Source organism: Coloeus monedula (genome assembly GCF_965178545.1).
Source record: "Coloeus monedula genome assembly, chromosome: 10".
NCBI lineage: Eukaryota > Metazoa > Chordata > Aves > Passeriformes > Corvidae > Coloeus > Coloeus monedula.
Genome location: NC_138790.1, coordinates 3,619,543 through 3,639,424, shown reverse-complemented (window position 1 = coordinate 3,639,424; position 19,882 = coordinate 3,619,543). Strand labels below are relative to the sequence as shown.

At 43.7% G+C, this 19,882-nt stretch overlaps 1 protein-coding gene across 1 annotated transcript in view; it reads left to right on the top strand.

Moving 5' to 3' along the window:
- The window catches only part of HS6ST1 (heparan sulfate 6-O-sulfotransferase 1), a 184,487-nt gene extending 164,838 nt beyond the window's left edge, over nucleotides 1-19,649 (top strand). The window contains exon 2 of the mRNA XM_082288431.1: nucleotides 13,147-19,649. Coding sequence (XP_082144557.1) covers nucleotides 13,147-13,855 — 709 coding nt within the window. The 3' untranslated portion in view covers nucleotides 13,856-19,649. The remainder of the gene's footprint in view (nucleotides 1-13,146) is intronic.
- The last annotated feature ends 233 nt before the right edge of the window (nucleotides 19,650-19,882 follow it).

Sequence of the window (19,882 nt, the reverse complement as noted above, 5' to 3'; positions counted from 1 at the left end):
GGGATGTGGATTGCCACGCACTTACTTCAAAATTTACCAAACACAAGAAAGTTTTTCTCTGTGATAATTGTTTTTACAGAGAGACTGAGCACATGCCTGCATTCAAACCGTGGTTATTTCAGCAGAGCTGTGCTGATTAAACCCTTTTTGGGAAGGAACTCACACTGGCAAGGATCCTCTGCTCCATAGTTTAACCCATTTCCCTGGACAGAGTAACCCATACCCACAACCACAGATATATTGCTACCCACAATTTTTTGCTGGCATTGCTATTTGGCTGGTAATGTTCTTTTATTATTTACTTCCTATAGTACAGCTATGCCAACAAAACTCTTCTGTTTAACCTAAGCTTGTGAGGGAGAAAACACCTGTGTACATTTTTTAAAGGTGGTGTTTCACAGTCAAGCCTGAAGCAGAGACTTAAGCAAAAGGCTCAGCAGATACAGGTGCATTGCAATCTCCCAAGGCAAACCCCAGTGCTGCATGTCCCAGTGCCACATCGCCCGCGGGCAGAGGGCACTCCGGGTGCAGCAGGGTGTGAGCAGGAAATAGCTGTGACACTGAAAATGTAAATACCCGGGGCAGGTGCTGTCGGAGCCTCTGGGAGGAAGGCTGTGCGAGCAGAGGCTGCCTTAGGAAGATGCGCTTGTGCCGGCTCGCCCTTGGTTGTGACGCCCAGCAGGGCTGCCGGAGATGCCCAGCCGGGTGACTTCACGGCGCTTCTGGGTGGCACACGGGCATCGCTGCCTGCAGTGCAGCTCTGGAGAGAGAAACAGCCCCAATTACCCATTCCCGGCAATTAAATGAGACTGCACTCGTGGCCTTGCTGCGCAGGACATGACAAATCCCAGGAGAAGGGAAATGCTGGCGGGAGGAGCGGTCCCTCCGTGCCAGAGCCATTCCGTGGCAGGAGATGCCATCTAGTGGGAACGCGGCCGCCTGGGCACAGCCGGGGGTTCCCTCCGCGCTGGGGTGTTTGGCGATTCCCAGGCGGCAGCAGAAGCAGGAATAGTCCCACTGTGCACTTTCTTTGGGTTTCTTTGGGCAGAAGGATTTTCCGCGTTGAAAGCAGTGCTTTGAGAGATGGCAACATACGCTTTTAAGCACGTAATTAGACTTACCTGCAGTAGAGCTGCAGAGGAATTTGGCAGCCTTTTGGCCAGCTGGAACACCTCTGGAGTCCTTCACGTGGAAGGTGAGGGAATAATGTTGGCCTGTATTGAAATAAAAAAAGTCTTTCAATGATCTATTAATCAAAAAGCAGATTTTTAAAATCCCATTCAACACGTTGCTGCTTTTCTGGTATTCACAAGTGCTCTTGCTAACCACAGGGCAAGGAATCCCATTAACCACCTTTAAAAGAACCCAAAGTTAGTCAGGGCAAAATATCCCTTCTTCACAGTGCAGGGGTGCTGTCCCTGTGAAATACCCACTTGATATTTCATAACTCTCTCAGCCTCGCAATGCACAGGTCTGGGGGATCACCTAGCAGAGAGATCCTGAGGCTGCTGAAGTTTTGAAGACTCAAATGTCCATCTGAAGTCTCAAACCACGAGGCTGATTTGTGCTTCCTTTGAGTGCAACTGAGGGGAAACGAGAGGATTCCTGTAATTAGAAATGGCTTTGCTGCTCCTTGCACCTCTCTCAGCAGCGCCAGGGACAGGTCACTGTCAGAGACAGGATGCTGGCTGGCCAGGACAGATCAGTGATGGATTTGGAGCAGCCCTTTCCAGCACTGCTCAGTTAATGAATTGTACAGTCTTTGTTAGCTTCCTCAGCATGGTGATTCACTTAGGAGAGAAATTGTGTCTGTGAGCCAGACCATCACTCTGACAATTCATGTTGGGTATGTCTGTATGCCTGCTTTAAATGAACAGTGGCTGCTGAGACTGGCAGGGAGTACTCATGCTGTTTGGAATAAAATACCCACACTTTGTACTTTGCATGTTGCACATTCTCCTTTTCCTGAGGAAACAGTTTTAACAAAAGTGTTAATGGCAGGCCAGCTAATGCTGCATTGTTTTCAGGCTCAAGCAAAAGAAGTTCAAACCGAGAACCAACCTACTGTTTTCAGATCAATAATTTGTGAAAAATGAATAATGATGCCCGTGCAATCTCTCGCTGTGCTGTGGGCCAGGGCTGGTGTTGGCCACAGAGACAGCACAATGAGCAGCCTTCTCTTCATGGGGCTGAGCCCCCCCCTGCTCAGCCCACCTCTGGTGGTGATTTTAAGAGCAAATTCCCTCCAGTTGTTTCCTTAGGGCTGACTGGAGGCAGTGCCACATGCAGAATGGGTTTCTTGGTGCTGGCAAGGCCTGAGATCAGCTGCTGTTCACTGCAAACCCTTTGATGGATTTGTTGCGTACAGCTTTTAGTAATGTCTTGATTTCCCAGGAAATGATGTGTTTTAGACAGAAGCCAGGCAGCTTGTTACTCCTGCCAGCTGGCAGGGGGGTGGGTATGTGCATATAGATATTTGGTGTTTAATAATTGAAACTGGTTGTATCAAGGTTGGCAGCATGTCTTTCAGCTTTAAAGACAGGGTATTGTTAGAGGAAAATTGGATGTTTTCCTGTGCCGAAGACAAATTTCTCTTCCCCAGCTAATCTTGGTGTCTGCAGCTGTTGTGTCAATATCTCCTCCTGAAAGGCAGGGAATGAACTTCTGAACATCTGTAACAGCTACATTAAGTGGTGTGGTTTATTGTAGAATTATGGATGATGATGGCTGGGTTACTAAACTGTAAATCAATCAAAGCATTTTGATGATATTCTAGATCATGAGAAAGAGACTCATGCAGGAAGAGACAGTGATTTATTGCACCAACTGGTAACACATTCAGCCCCAGTCATTTTTATTTATCATTACTTTGAAAAGATTTCAGCCCTTCATTAAAGCACATTTTTAAAATATCTGTAACGATGATAAAGTTTTGCTGTAATGAAAATTGATGCTCCTGATCTCTGATTTTTGGTGATAGGAAAGAGAAGAATAAGGAACTTAAGATACACAAACTTCACACTAAATTAGTTGAACAATTGCCTTTGCTTAATTGTCTTTTATGAGCAAATGAAGGGAGCTTTTTCCTTTTCTTCCTTAAATCTGCTCCTTTGAAAGCATCTCACACTATCTGTAGTTTTGAACCATGGTACTCAGGATTTTGAATGCTTAGCAAGTCATCCATTTCCAAGGCATTAGCAACACAGACAGGATTTATTTCAATCTCTGCATATGACTCTTTGATCTGGGGCTTACTTAAGTGCATTCCAGTGCAATTAATTAGGAAAACAGTAAAAGACAGTGGCAACTCCAAGTGATCTTAAATGTAAAAGTGATTGATCAGTAGCTCTGCTTTCTTGAGGATTATCTTTTGCTGCTTAACAACATCTGCTATTCCTGAGCAAGGGAGAGTCAGTTAATTGAGGAGAGGGAGCTTTGGTACTCTTTGTAAGCCACTAGTATGACTATTCACAAGAAAAGAAGCCGTGTGGGAACCTCCCCCAGCACTGATTTTAAGAAGGAGCTGAGTAAATGGAATTAGGACCAGTCCCCTACCTGATGCTGTGAGGTGTGTGACAGTATGCAGCTCACACTGATTGCTTTGCAGGGCAGCAGTTGTTCCCTTTTCCTAGCAGCCCTGTGTGGCTTGCAGAGCTCCTTGGAATCCAGTCCTTGCACTGTGCCTGCTTTCAGGGATGGATTCTGCTGCTGCTTGTGTTTTCTTCCTTGGAATGTCTTGTTCCTTGATGTTCGCTGGCTGGCTGAAAATTTCAGTGTTTGCTTGTATGTTCAGGACATGTCAGTCCAGTTTAAAAATCCTGTGCATCTCGATCCTGTTTCCTACTTCCTACTGAGTCTTCCTACTCAGATCAATAAAAGCAGCTGTCCATCAGTTTTTGATTGGAACAAGATTGATCAATGAGCAACTCAGGAGTGCTGTGTTGCAGCTGCAGCTGCCTGACACAAATATTGCCTCCCTTTGCCAAGGAATTCAATTGTCCTGCTAAAGCGATCAATATCTGCTCCTCTGACTACTCTTGCTCCCTTAATCTTCCTCTATTGTTTCTTTATAATTTAATCTTCTTCAAGGAGCCATATTTCCTGTCTATCATGCTGTTGTTACATTTTCCTTGAACCTTTTTTGAGTCTCAGAGCCAGTGGAGCTCCTGTGATTCACAAGAGAAGCTGACTTACAGTTCAAAAGAAAATGCAAATTCTAGCCTATCTGCTTTATTTACAGCTGTTTCAAATAAATATCTTTACATATTGCATAGTTACTTCAGCTTTGTCTTTGCTCTGTATCAACTTGCTTCTGGTTTTCTTTTTTCTGTTCGGCAATATCCCGGTCATTCTTTCTCCTGCGTCCTGAAGCGTGCAGGGATGAGATGCAGAAATCCTGCTTTATTAGTTAAAATATTCACTTGTTTTATTCATTGCATCCATCTTGACACCTGGGGAGGCTAAATCCTTGGCATTCTCTCTCTTCCCAGGACAAAGAGAGCATGAAGCTCTGCAGATTTCTGTGCAGAACCAGTGCAGCTCGGTCCCAGTGACACAGCGGAAAGCACAGGCAGTGTATTAGGGCACAGCACTTACTCCCTGGAGCAGGAATGAGGCCCCAAATGCTTTCCACTTATCTAATGGTGGGGTGAAAACTGCTGTCCTATGCTACATATCCAGTGGAAATTGATCTCTGATGCAGAGATGAAAAGTTCAGTGTCTCATTGCAAATGTGTCGTTACTCTTCAGGGATTGATTTGTTACTGGCTTGGTTCTAATGTGGCCACACACAGGAAGATACTCCACAAAAAAGGGATATAGAACCCTTCTAGCAAATATTTTCTAGTAAGTATGGGTGTAATGTGTTACTGACTTCTGTGTGTTTTGTAATGCCAAAATCAATGCAACTGGAAGTCTCTGTGACAGAACCAGTAAGTGAAGGGAGTGAAAATTTTTCTTCCAGAGAATGGCCATGTTTTTCCCCTCCTGAAACTTCCTACCTTGCTGACAGCAGGGGCAATAATAAAAGCGAAGGAATGCAAAGAATAAGCACAGGTTGCAGTCCACCTTTCTGCCATCTGTTCTCTGCCAGCACTGATGTAATCCCTCTGGCACTGACACTTCCCCTTGCCATCTGTCAGCATTCCGATGTGCTATTGATTAGGGGGTTTACTGAGGTCACTTAGGAAGCACAACAAGCCTCCCAAAACTCGGGAAAGGTCGTAAATCAAAGGTGTTTGATTTGTAACTTGCTGTCATTTTTGGTGCCTTCCTTCAGTAGAAGACAGCAGTCAACACTTCCTAAACTCCTCATATGAGGAAAGTTATGATGGCAAAAGAATGAGCTTGTTTATAAATGGTGCAAGTAACATAAGCTTTTAATGGGTCCTAGAGGAGTCCAAGGCTCCAGAGGGCTCTGGAATGCCTTTCCCTCCACCGCCATTTGCTCCCCTCACCCTGACCCCCACGTTTTTTTCCAAGCCTTTGTCCAATTTTCATCATATCTGTCATTTTGAAAAATGAGCTGGCGGTTCACTCCTAAGGTTCATAGCATGCCATGTATCTTTTTTTAGATTAACTTGTTTGCAAAGAGACAGTTCAACAGGAAATTCTTGTGCTTACACAGCACTGCAATTTTTATGAAAAGCAGAAATGTTGTTAAAACTCATTATCTGTGTCTATTCTGCTAATTGGATATAAAAAAGTCATGAGACTTGAGGATGACAGGACCACACTTGCTTCCTGGGTAAAAGCCAACAAACCTGAACTGGGGCTGAGTGTGTAACACTGTAGTGTGAACACAGTGAGTATCAGCATTGCACAGCTCTGAGATCTGAGGTAAAAGTGCACCTCATTTCATTTATGGAGACGAATGGAGATAGTGGTCCTGAAAGCATCCATTTCTGATGGTTTCAGAGGAATGAATGCCCAGCCATAGCTACCTTGATGCTCCATTTGATTCCAGATGTGAAATGCTCCCTTGTATTACCATACATATCAATCAGTATGGAATAGCCTGTACCATTCTGCCACTCCCAACATGGGTGTCAAGGCTCCATGTGCCCTCCCAACTTTCTGACAAACCAGGTCTCACCCATCTGCCCTTGGGGCTCACTTACAGCCTTTGTGCTTCCACTCCAGCTCTGCTGCCTTTGCCAGTATAATTCAGGAGGAATATCTGTGTTACAGGAATATATACACAATACAATTCCAACTATTGCTTTGCAGACCCACCTTTCTTTGCGGGTCAGCTTTAAATAGAGACACCTCACACTGTGCTGCAGCCACCATGTGTGCAGACACACAGCATTACTGCTCCTACAGATCCCAGAATCAAGGCTGTATTGCTGCAGTGTGGCTGGATCAAGCACACAGACTGACCTTTTCCTGAGTTTCACGTCTTCAGGTCTCTTCACCACCAGTCTGGAGAAGGCCTTGCAGTTGTGTTTGATTGTCTCTGGTATTTTTAAGCTGTGACTCAGCCCATGCATGGCTTGCGAACACCAAAAGGGAGCTTTTGTTTAAGATTGTTTTGAGTGGATGGAGGGGTGGGTGTTTCTCTCATGAAATGCCTGAGGTGCTGCTTTCTCTTTTGTCTCCTTCTTCATGGTCAGACTCTGTTGTGCTTGTACCCAGACGTGGTGTTTGGTGCACACAGGTCCAACACGCTGGAGCTCTGCTCTCCAGGCAGGCTCTGCAGTGGGATCATCATGCCATGATGACAGGCTGCATCACCAGGATTGCAAACCATTCAAAATTGTCCACATTCTACGAAATATATGGGTGAAAAGAGAGAGGAGTGGCTCTTCTCATCTGCCTCCCCCTCCTGGAGCAGCCTGAGCATTGTTTCAGGGCTGGCTCTCAGTGGGCTGTTGGCAGCATGGTCCAGGCACTGCTGCATCAGGAACTGGCCCATGGTGAAATCAAACCCCAGGATGACTCCCTGAGCAAAGATCTGGAGGGTGAGCAGAGCCTGTGTGAGGGTTGGCTGTTGTTACATTTCCAAATGTCCTATCTTTTAATACAGCTGAGTCCCAAGAGCAGAGATCATCAGGCAAAACAAACACAATTATGCAAAACAAACCTGGTTCCCAAAGCAAGCACTGACACCCCCTCCTTTCCTGGCAAAGAAAATCACTGCTGTAGCTATTTACCCAGTCTGAGAGCTGGAGGATTGGGTTTGCTGTTCAGTTTCTTGGCTTTTGGGGTTTTGTGTTGCAACCTTTATTTAAACATAGGGTATAGAGAAGACACTTGTTTTGTTTGTTTGGGGTTTTCTTTCTGTTTCTATGACTTTTAAAGGACTGAAGAGTTTATTGTGTGTGAAATGCAGGAAGAGTCTAAATGAACAACAGATGAGAGGAAATAGACTGAGGAAAATTAGGGCTATTTGCTACCAAAGGAAGTAATCATTGTACATATATTAAATTCCAATCTCTAACTGAGAATGTGCTTGTTGTGCAAGAAATCTGACTGTAGAGGAAAACAGGGAAATATGTGGAGTCTTGGCAAGGCTGGACTTTATAAGTGGTAAGTATGGGTTTGGTGCACTGGTGGTAAATAAGCCAGGGCAGCTTGTACTGAAGTGAGTGGTGGCTGGAGAGTCACCCAGAGTTTCCCATCGTAGCTGAAGGTCATTCTCTGTGCAGAAGGGGGAAATTGTTCTACCATACCTCTGCTATTTGTAGGTAATGTTTAGTATGATTTTATAATGAGAATATAAATTCTTTATGAACTTTCATCTGCCACATTCTCAGCTCATCCATCATTAGAGACACCTGACTCACCTGTTAGTTATTACTTACTACTTATTACTTATTACTTACCTGTAAGTCCTTGCTGGGCTGTTCCTTAAGGATACACTGCTCGTTTTCACTGGAGATAACCCTTACCTGGCAATCCCCTTCAGTGTTTCAGCCAAGTGAGGGTTTAGATGATCACAAGGGGGGTGCTGAATGCTCTGGTTCTTCTTCCCTTGGTCCCTGCAGGCTAACAGCAGGGCAGGTGCACGTGTGCATTTCACTGCTGGGAGGCAGAATCACTGGTTGTTTCAGTGATAAACTACTCACAGTGAGAGCCAGTATGAATGGAATAAGGACCCTCACCAGGGATTTGTGGAGTGCATAATATGTGGGCTTGACTTTTACAAGGATGCCTTAAATCAGCCACAAATTTGACATTACTACATCTTTAAGCAAAACACAGCATTCCTCATTATTACAAGATGGCAGACCCCCTGCTCAGTTAATTCAGCAAGGATATGGAATGATTTTTTAATTATTTTTTGTTTTCTAGCATTAGAAAAATTGTAGCCTGGGGGCATATTGCTTTGACAGATTGAGGTTATATGGTTGAAGCTGACCTATGCAGCTTCCTTCCCCTTCCCCCTCCTGGCAGGCAGATGAAGCATTTATATTGCAAGTGGCTAGCTGTGTTTTGTTCTTGATCTGATGGAAGGCCACCACAGAAGTCAAAAAGGACTTGTTACATATTTTGCTTTTCCTGGGAGGAATGCTTGAAAGCTCAGTGAAGAACCTGGAAAAATTTTAAGAAAAATAAAATAAAATTTGGCCGTGTGGGAGGAAGCATTCAAGCACAGGAAAGAATAAGGAATTGCACAGTCAAATAAGCAGTTCCTGGCAGAATTTAGAGACCAGCAGCAGTAAGAAGGGTGCATCAGCATGTAGAAAAGAGTGGAAATGAACTGAAGAGAAATGATAGTATCATATTTAGAATCTGTCACTTTATCCGAATTATGTTGACTGGTTATTAGCAAAAAAGAAGGAATTGAGTTTTTAGAGGAGGAATGGTTTCATTTCCCCTTCATTAGCTGAGGAACCTGCTGACAGGAATTAAGACAGAATATTGCTAAATGGCAGCTTCAGCCATGCAAGAAAGGGTTGTTTTTAACCCAGAGCTGCTCAGTGACTGCATTTGCAGCATGGCCCTGCTTAAAAAAAACAAAACTCTGCTGGCAAAACTAAGGCTGCTTTGTGCTGCTATGTGAGAATGGGAAGGAGAGGTCCGGGCGGGAATCCCGTAGGGCAGTGGTGCCTCTGGCGCCTGTGTCATGAAAATATGCCTCCAGTTAACCATTGTCCTCTGACCTCAATCCATGCTGAAACAGGGGCTTTGCATAATCATGGAAGGAGACGGCTCCTGCTGCAAGAGATGTTATGTTTTGAATTTCCAAAACAGACAAAGGAGACATTGTCAGCCCTTCACACATGGGAAACGGAGGCAGAGAGAGAGATTTGTCTGGGGCAAGCAGGCTAATTTTGACAGAATGGGCACTTAAAATGAGGTTTCCTGAATTCATTTGTGTATTATGACCACAAGATTGGCCTTTCCTTTCTAATATCGGATTTTGTTCTTCCTGCAACTTCAGTTCGGGTAAAGGGTTGTTCATCAAAAACATTCTTTTATTCTGTTCTGTTTAAAAGATATGCATCCAAGGGATTCTTTCCTTGGACTAAACTGTGCAGCTTCCAAAACTGTGCAGGTCCGAGCTGCAACTCTGCAAACACGTCAGAGAGCTTCAGGTGGATTTTCATGTTGGGACTGCCAGGAACAGTAATGCAACAAAAGGCAGAGGTGTGACTTTGTCTTCTGCTTGTCTTTGTGCCCTTGGAGATCACAACCCCATGGGTATGTGAAGGGGAGCCTGCAAGAGCAGTAATGCTGCTCTGCTCAGCTTCACATGGGAAGCAAAATCTTACTAACTCCAATGTCCATTTGTCTTGCTCAAGCTTGTTAAATCCAGAAAGGCCAGGTGAGACATGACATTGCATGACCAAACTGGGGCTGCTTGGCCTTTTTATGAGGCAGTATTGAGTGGAACCATCTGGGCTAGGAGAAGACCACACTTCTGAAATGAGCTTTTAGGAACACTAAAGTTAAGTGGCTGTCTGGGACACCATGCTGAAAGGAAGGGCACTCACAGCTGCATGGGGCTTATGGGTTTATTTCATCTCTGATGACAAAAAAAAAACCTTACTAGTCATGTGGTTCCTCATAAATATCAAGCCACTGTTGACAAGTGGCGCTGCCTGTGTTCTCAGCCATGCTGAAACAGAGTTCCCCCAGCTTTCTGACTGCTAATGGACGACGCTTTACAGTTACCTTATTTTTCTCTAAACTTAAAGGCAATCCCAAGTTATACTTCAAGAACAGCAACTTCAGTATCTTAAGTGCCTTGGGTGAATACTTGCATGGTCATCCATCTAACGTGCAAGTGGCTCACCTCTCTGGCTCCTGAGGTCCCAGTCTCCTGGAAGGTGTACTGCTCACTTGCCTGAGGGCTGAGGGAATCTGCTCCTTGGAAATGAATATATTTCTAGAAAGCTAAATACAAATTTGGGAGCATAACTTTCACTATGTGAATGGTGCATCTCAACTTAGGCAGTTAAAACTATTCTTTTGCTTTAAAGTCTCTGTTTAGTTTTGTTTGTTAGGGGTTTTTTTTATTTATGCCCCATTGGGGCAGCTTCCTTAAGTACTTGCAGAGGCCTGGTTCCAGTTTCCAAAGATAAATCTGATTTCTGTGTTAGGAGGCAAGCTCTTTCCTTCAAGCACTTTTCTGTGTGACAGACCTGGAAAGGGGCAAATCTGATTCAGTAGAATTTCAAAAATTGTAACCTATTTTCCTGTGCTTTTTATCATTGAGATGAATCTTTGAGAAAGATCATTCATGGTAAAATACTTACCAGGGTATTACCTCAACTAAGGTAATAGCTCTTATAGTGTAGGTTTGAAGAAAGAAGTACTTGCTCCTTAAGCTTTTGCCAATCCGTGTCCTGTTCAAGCTGTCTCTGTTTCAATGGACTCCAGAAGCTTTGTATGATATTTATTAATCTGATTTACTAACAGTCTCCTGAAGTTTAAACAGAGACAGGGAGAGAAGATAAGCTGGACTCAGGCTTGCAGGAATCAGATTCATGCCAACTCTGCCACTTCCATTTGACTTTATGCACATCAGTTAATATTTGTGGTTCCCTTGTCTACCAAATGCAGATATTAATTCTTGCCTTTTTTCACTATCCATACTTGTACAGATGGCATGTTTGGACAGGAATCAGCTCCTCCTGTGTCTGTGGATACCTCACACATAAATGAGTCCCTGATCTTAGGGATCAGGGGGAAGCAACCTTCTAGTTGCTTCTGTAGCCACAAAATAATAAATGGCTTCAACCTGCTCACTGAAAAACCTTTGGATTACATTGGTGAAAATAAAAAGTCCACTGCAGTTCACAAGTCAAAAACTGCTGATAGTGTTTAGCACCAATGTCTGTCATTGAACATCTGGCATTCATCACTGCTTTCCTTTTCTTTCTGCTGTCATATTTTATCCCATCTATTGGAGGTTCCTTAGCTCAGTCTGTATAAATTATGGCTGCCTCTCAGTCAGGGTAGTGGAATCACTACAGGCTGCAAGGTAAAGGAAGGAAAAAGAAGTCGGCTTAAGGAAAGAGTCTGCTCCCCTTTTCCTCCCCTCTCCCTGTACACAGACAGCACTGGACAGCATTACTAGACAGCAAGATACTCTTCCTGTTGAAGAGAGATGGAATAGTTTCCAAAAATAACAAATGTCTTTACCAGCCCTACTTATGAAGGTAGAAAGCAGGAGAGGAATTGGAGCTGGAGTGGACACCCGTTGCCATTGTTGGAAAGAGCAAAATTGGCCACTTTGGAACAGCCCTTCAGCAAGTTTGTAATGAATTAGGAAAGCAAACTTAATATGAGACTTCCTGGGCAATGGCTTTGATGTATTATTTTAAAATTAAATTGCTCTTATTGCAGAAATTTAAGTTACTACTAGAAGAATAATACTGAAAGTGCTAGGAAAACATGGGTGTGTTAAAATTAGCCAAAAGAGAATACTTTTACTATTTTTTTCCTCAAAAAAACTTTTCACTGCCACCTCAATGGCCATTACATTCAGTGCTCCTGAACCGTGCTGGCAAGGCAGTGAGCCCTAGCAGCACTCCAAAGATGCATTTCTGATGGGGAGCTGAATCCTCCAGCACCCATGTGGAACATTTCCAGTTGCATGTGTGTGTTCCTTGCCAAAGCCAGGTGCTTCTGTGTGCACAGTGTAACACAGCCCTGTGCCCCACGAGCTCGTGCCAGCTTTAGGAGCTAGAGAAGGTATTTCCTTGTTCTGGAAGCACAAAGACACCTCAATCCCACACTGTTGGCAGTTAGGGAAGAAAAGGCCCATTTCCCTCTGTGTGCAGAGGGCTATTGTAAACTGCCATCTCTGTCAATCCCAGAACTTTATGGGCTGAAGCTGGAGGGTCTCTGTTAGAGACAGCTGTCATGTTTTCAGTTCTAGGGACAGCTTGTATTGTTGGGGGCTTCATTATACTTGGAACAGCAAGAATTCCCCTTGTCATTATGTGTGTTCTTCCTGGTTGTCTTGCTTTTCCCTTCTATTTAGTCTCGTGTCAAAAGTGTGTCTGAAGTTTGTTTGATTTAGTATCAGGTTGACTGAAATGGGAATAAATTATTGCTGCTATTGCTGGTTGTCAGCTCAGCCTTCTCTTTCTGCAAAGCATATTGCATTCCTGATTTCCCATTGTTTTTCGTTTATGTGCCTGTGGTGTTATCCTGCTACTTACTGCAGACTCCCACATTTCAGCTCAGCAGCCAGATCAATCAAGCAGTGGGTGTCCTGGTCAGCATCTGCATGGAGTGGAAGTGATAGGCCCAACTCATAAACAGAGAGGCTGCTGGGCTGTCCTTCAGAGCAGGTCCTGGCTGGCACGGCGGGCACACAGTGCTTGGTGTGACAGGCCAGGCAGTGCCAGGAGACACAGTTGCTCTCTGAAGTCAATAGATAGGTTCAGTCCTGGTGATTTGTTCTGACTTTGTACTCTGTTGCTGGGAATGGACATTCTGGTGAAGGTGCTACTGCTTGGCAAGGCTAAAATGGTGGGCAGTGAGAAAGAGAAACATGGGCCTAATGTTGCACACACTGCTTTGCATGAGATATTGCAAGAAAAAAATAGCCCACGAGTACAGTGGAATGGATGATGTGATGTTGATTTACTCTCAGTTTTTTGCTGTCTGCACTAGATCTCTGCTTGCCAAGCATCTGTCCCGTTACTAGCAGAATATTTATTCTATTTTCTCTTCTTCTTGTAGAAAATTTTACTACATCACACTGCTGAGAGACCCTGTATCTCGTTACCTCAGCGAATGGCGTCACGTCCAACGAGGAGCTACTTGGAAGACCTCCTTGCACATGTGTGATGGCAGGACACCAACTCCTGAAGAGCTGCCATCGTGCTATGAGGGCACAGACTGGTCGGGCTGCACGCTGCAGGAGTTCATGGATTGCCCATATAATTTGGCCAACAACCGCCAAGTGAGGATGTTGGCTGACTTGAGCTTAGTGGGCTGCTACAACATGTCCTTCATCCCAGAGAACAAGCGAGCACAGATCCTGCTGGAGAGTGCAAAAAAAAACCTCAAAGACATGGCCTTCTTCGGCCTGACAGAGTTCCAGAGAAAGACTCAGTACCTGTTTGAGAGAACTTTTAACCTGAAATTCATCCGGCCCTTCATGCAGTACAACAGCACGCGGGCAGGAGGGGTGGAGGTGGATAACGACACCATCCGCAGGATCGAGGAGCTCAATGACTTGGACATGCAGCTCTATGACTATGCAAAGGACCTCTTCCAACAGCGCTACCAGTACAGACGGCAGCTGGAGAGGATGGAGCAGAGGATAAAGAACCGGGAAGAGAGGCTTCTTCACCGGTCCAATGAAGCACTTCCCAAGGAAGAGACCGAAGAGCAAGGACGTTTGCCCACTGAGGACTACATGAGCCATATTATAGAGAAGTGGTAGCCTAGGCAGACTTTTATATTAATGATATTCTAGGGTTTCCATATAAGAGATGATGGAAGTAAAATCGCAAAAACAACAAAAAAAAATATTTTATTTAAAAACAAGTCTGTAAAACAGAAGATAGATTGCTTCCTTAAGCATAGGGTCTTTTTACTGTTTCTTACAAGACCGATGATATTCTTAAAAAAACAATAAATACATAAAAATAAAAAAAGGGTCAACATTCTAATGCAGAGGTAAAAAATGCACAAATGCAGTTACCCACTCATACAAAGAATACAAAATACAAAAGAATGTTTCTTATCCTCACAATTTTAACACAAATGGCAGAAGTAGGAATTTTTAAAATCTCTTTCTCCCCTGGGCATAATGATCTAAAGATACATAATTAAAAAGATGGAAATAGAGGTTTTCTTTTATGGGGGTGGTGGGATGGGAATTGCATTGTTTGTCAGTAACTGATAATGGTGACTAAGCTGAGGATTGGCCATCCTGTCAGGCTGGGATCTCAGCACACAGGCACTCACAGCGTTTCAGCTGGCAGCCACTGCCAGAAAGTAGAGCACCATAAAAAAAAAAAAAAAGAAGAAAACCAGTCAGAGGATGAGAAACATTAAAGCAAATTGACTACAGCCTGGGATATGTACTTAGCACAGTGGTTCTGATGCATTGCACTGGTATCACATATACATACGCAGCTTCATCACAAAAGTAATAGGGAATTCATGCACAAAACTCCCAGATTTGTTTCCCAGACGGGTCCCACAACAAGTCAAAAGCCAACCATAGACTCAAACCTGCATTCCCATGTTATCCTGTCGGCTTACACCACTACCACTCAAGCCACCATCAGTACTGTGTGTTAACAGCACATGAAAACCCTCTCCTACATACTAAAAAAAAAGAAAGAAAAGTTTAAATACTCCTTCATAAATCCACACAAAATTCAGACCCTGCAAATGATCAGTCATTAATGGGAACATGACAAAGGGGTGGTTGTGTTTTGTTTGTTGCTATGTGAAATACTGACCCAGAATAAGCTTACAGATGTAGTCTAGCTGTATTATTTCAGTTATTTTTACTTGCTTTTATCAAGAGGTAATGGGCATCAGCTGGCTTCCAGTGAAGTCACTAGAACTGATTTAAGTGGGAACAGGATGGGGCTGTCTTCCAGAGCTGTGAAAATTTCTGACTATGGGTCTGAATTAATTATGAGACAGTGCACATTCTCTTTTGGCAGGGTGCCTGTTCTGCAGCCCTTACTTTAAATGAACAAGCTGTGTTCATAAAACTGGAAAGGGGAATCATGGATAGTGTTTTTTTAGTCTCAGACCACTCTCAAAGCAGAACTCTTTCTCTTTCAATGCTGTTTTTTAGGGCCTCATGTAAGTTTAATCCTCCAGTATGGGGACAGTCTAACCAGGTTCTGCTTACTGACTTTTCAGTCATAGAACAACAATGGCTTCTCTAATTCCTCTTCCCACTCGCCAAATTAAAATATGGCTTATTTTTTTGCTGTTGCAAGCACTTCTTTGTTTGGCTGGAAGCATGGAAATGAAGTAGTTTTTGCCTGGTTCATGTCTCACTCCGTTACTGCTCAGGCTGTAGGACCTGAACCAGCTATTGTTTAGGGTAAACTCTGAACCAAATGGAATATGATTTGATTTTCAAAGGCCATGTTAACTGCAAATCAAATATGGCATTGAAATCACTGGAGGAGAGGCAGAGAGCTGATGCACTCAACTTTAGCATGTCATTTTTACAAGCATCCCTTTCCCATCATACAAATCCACTGTTGTGCTGCTTGGCTTGTATTTTAATTCTTTCTCTGCCTCTGTGCACTGTTTCCAGCAGTTTCAAGTTCAGACTGAGTTTTGCAAAGGAGGGGCTTCTCTGTTCTCCTGTGCATGCCCTGGGGGATACACCTTGCTTTTGGAGACGTTCTTCTCCTCAAGAGTAAAGACAACTAAAAACTTGAGAACAGAAAATACAAAGAGCACTTAGGGCTCAAATACAATTCTGTTACAGCCCTGAGCCAAAGTCCACCAAAGTCAGAGGATGTCTTTCCTGTTGCTTTCAGATGGATTTTGGTCAGGTCTGCATCCTGCTGCTGCAAAGTGCACAAGCACACACTCACCTGTCTGCAGGCACCGAATGGCTCCTGTTTCCAGAAATGTGTAGCCTGGCCATAAGCATTTCCGCCTAGATGAAAATTGGGAAGCAAAATGAAGCAGTATTTGGTGGTTGGCTTGAGGGCAGAAGGTATTACAAGTCCATTTGCTCATCTCTGAATTCCAAGACTGGGAGAAGCTATGTCTGGTAGTTGCCAGCACCTTTATGTGTTGCTGTAACTAAAGAAAACATTTGTATCTTAAAAATTCGACTTTACAGGCTGTTTATCCACAAAACCAACACAAGACATATAAAAAGCAACTGTTCTATGTGCACAGTTTCCACCTTTCCCCAAAAACTTTTCAGGGCGCGTCCTGTGTTATGGATCCATAGCACACAAGCGGTGCCTGCAGCTAATCCCTGTTTGTGTGGCACTGCTGGGACTGCGTGTGATTCACACCAGTATTGTGATTATGCTGTGTCTGCCTGAGCTGTTCCTGTGTTACAGGCTCTGAGTAACCAGCTGGGTGTTAATGAATCTGTCTGCAGGGTTGTCTAAATCAGAAGCAGCCTCTGACCTTAGAAGCATGTCAGTAGAAGACCTTGTTCCAACATTTTCTTTGTAGTATATTGCAGTAACAAGCAGAAGAACTGAAATTATATTGAAAACTGTTAACAGTTTCATTTCAACCACAAAAGGAGGGCTGACCTCACTTAGTACTGAGGCAGAAGTTTCTAGATTTAAATCCTGCACCCAGCAAATGCCTCCGTTTTCCCACCTCTACACTGGGAGTAACAAATTTACGGACTCTAAAAGGGTATTCCAGGGTATGAAAAGTATAGGGCACTTTGAAACAGATTCTGAGTAATGGAAATGAACAGAATCACCCAAAAGCCATCCCTCACCCTGGCTGCTGTGCTGGTCTGCTTATGGCTGTAAGCCATGTGTTAATTTATTTTAAGTGCTGTGTACCAGAACATGGGTTGCAGGACACACCTGGCACTATCTTCTTCCTTTAGTGGGTGCAAGGGAACTTTTTTAACATAATGTGAATGTAGCTTTTTGTGATTTATATGTACCACAGCTTGAAGTGGTACTATTTCTTTTCTTTTTAGGACTGATATTTTGATGCTACAATAACATGAAAAGTGTGTGTGTAGTTTTAAAATGAATGGAGAACAATGGCTTTAAGGCACTCTGGCAGAAGTAGTGGCCAGACAGTAGATTCCTGTTCAATATTTTCCCCTTTCTTCCAAAATGTTTTTCCTGTGGCATCCAGATACACCACGACCTTCTTCAGTACATGAAGTGTTTCTTCAGGGGGTCTGTCTATGTGTCATGATCCAGCTCAGGTTAAGAGAGTGCTGGGAGCAGTGCGGGCAGGTGCGAGATTGGACCTGTCAGGGACTTGGTGAGGCAGTTCCCCTTGAAATCAGAATTTACCTGGTCAGATGCTTACCCACCCCACAGTGTTTCTGCCATGGTTCCAGGGGTACCCCCTGGAAAGCCTTTACAAAGGCTGGGGCTGTGTAAGGTGTTTAAGGCTGTATAGGGCAGCAGTACCAGTGTGAGTGAGCAATTTGGGCAGGAAAAGGCAGTGGTCCTTCAGGCTCTGCCATCTGGCACTGTGCTGACCCTGGCACATCACAGACAAGGATTGGGCTCAGTGGGGATTTCCCAGCAGACTTCATTCCTGCTCTGGGAGGGTAGAAAGGCCAAGACATGTTGTAGTGCTAAGAAGTCAATGTGCTTTTAGTTAAAGCTAAACTTCACTGCTTGGTGGGTGTTGTTGCTGAAGAAAACATTTTCTCGCTGATTTGTCTCAACCCAGTTAGCTCTGTTGAAGGAGTTTGCTTCATCCAAAGTTTTCCAGACAGTCAGGTGCCACCTTGTACCCAATCCAGGTCACAAAATGCAGGATTGACTGGTACAGTTGACAGCCCAGGCTGTCAGAGGGTTCAAAGTCAAGCACAAACAAAGAAAAAGTCAGCAAAGGATCAGGGTGAATTTCTGGCTTGTCTGAATTTCTCCCTTTATACCCAACATTTTGGAATAAATGAGGAGCATTTCAGTTGGTGGTTTTGCACCCCATAGTCCATTACTTGCTTACAAAACTGGGATGACAATGAAAGCAGCATAAGAAAGATCCCAATAAGGTTTTGAATTCTCTCTCCCTGGGCTGTCCTGTTAGAGCAAAAAGGAGCAGTGCAGTTGCTGGGAGAACAAGGCAGGAGGACTCCCCAGTGACAGTGCAGACTATTGGGAAGTTTTTGCTCTGAGCCAGTCAAGTCACGTCACAGGGACCAGTGGACAGCTACAGAAGGTGATGATAATGTTACAGCACAGGGCCTGACCAAGGTTCATATCTTGGGGTTAAAAGCATCTCTAGTGTCTTGCTGGTGTTTAGAGTTACCCAGACCCCCTCCTACCCCATAGGCTTTTCCAGTCATCACAAAAAAGGGATAGTACTACAGGAATTCATCAACCAAACTATGCTTAATACTGTATTCCCAGAGCTATAGCTTGGCATGCAACTTGATACTATCTGCTGGATCCAAATCACAAGGCTGGCTGCGTTCTCTTTTTATTCTTGTTTTCACTTTCATTAATATTAGCAGATCATGTTCCAGAGGCAGAAGTGAATGTAGGATTCTCTGCCTGATCAGGAGTGTAGCCAAGCCTTTATGGCACAGGTCAGCAAGCAGCAGCTCAGGTGAACCAGGGCACACAATCCCAGCTACCCGTGGCCGTTTGTTTTACCCCATCCACAGGAATTCTGCCAAGGTGAATGCAGACCTGATAAACACATGGGAGTTAAAGCCTGTGTTGTCCCAGCTGCAGGGAGTTTTCTCTGTAATTCTTAGCCATGCAAGCTGAAAAAAACAAGATTTGCAAATGAGTCTGTCTCCTCAGAGCTCCACAGTTCCCCTTCCCTGGTCAATTCCCCCAGGTGTCAATTCTGGAGACTGGATTGAGAGAGTTGTACTATAATGAATAATTTTATATTCAAAAGGTTTACTGAGCATGATTTGTTTTGTACATATTGGAATATGATTTAACTTATTTTTATTGCCCCTTTTAATCTTTTTTTCCTTAAGGAGAAGACAAAAATCCCCATCCTCTCTCAGTGTGAAGTTCCTATGTGTTTATGTGTAGTCTGCCAGTCAAAACACGCAACAGGCGCAGGATTTCTCACCAGCCCTCCTGCTATCTGATTTTGTTTTTCATTGTCATTTCTATTCATCTGAGACTTTGCTTATATTGTCTCTTCTTTCCTCTCTGCCACACACTCTGTGCAGGGCAGAGAAAGGGCAATGCAGGCAGGGTTCTCTTGTTCTTCCTCTCCCCTTACTTGCGTGCTTTACTTACCAAGGAACTCAGTTCCTCTAGGAGTTGTGTGACTGAGGGTAAAAAAAATACAACTGTCCCCCCACCTGCCTTCCATTCTCCATATTGTAGATCAAACAGATTCAGCTTCTCTGAAAGTGATTGTGGCTGGACTCATTCCATTGGGCTGAATGTGTATGGTTTGCACTTTCCCCCCCACTTCAGGAACTTAAAAACAACAAAAAATAAAAGGCAACTGTTTAACTTGAGCCGAGTAACACTTAAAGCTTTATATATTTATTTATAGCATCTTACAAAAAGTGTTAAAAGGTTTTTTTTCTTCCACAAGAAAAATAAAATTTTAAAAAATCATCTAATTGTTTTGTCTAGATCAAGGATGAATGTTAGCAGATGAAATAAACCCTAAAATTGAGCATCTGTTGTGCGTGTTGTCCTTGCATTGGCCTTTGGATGCTGTTTCAGTGTAATATGTCTTGCCTGTTTATTACAGAGAGATAAAGCTGCCAGTGCAGTTGATTAAGAATCTTTGTTTTCTGCTACAAAAACAGACTCCTGGACAAGAAATA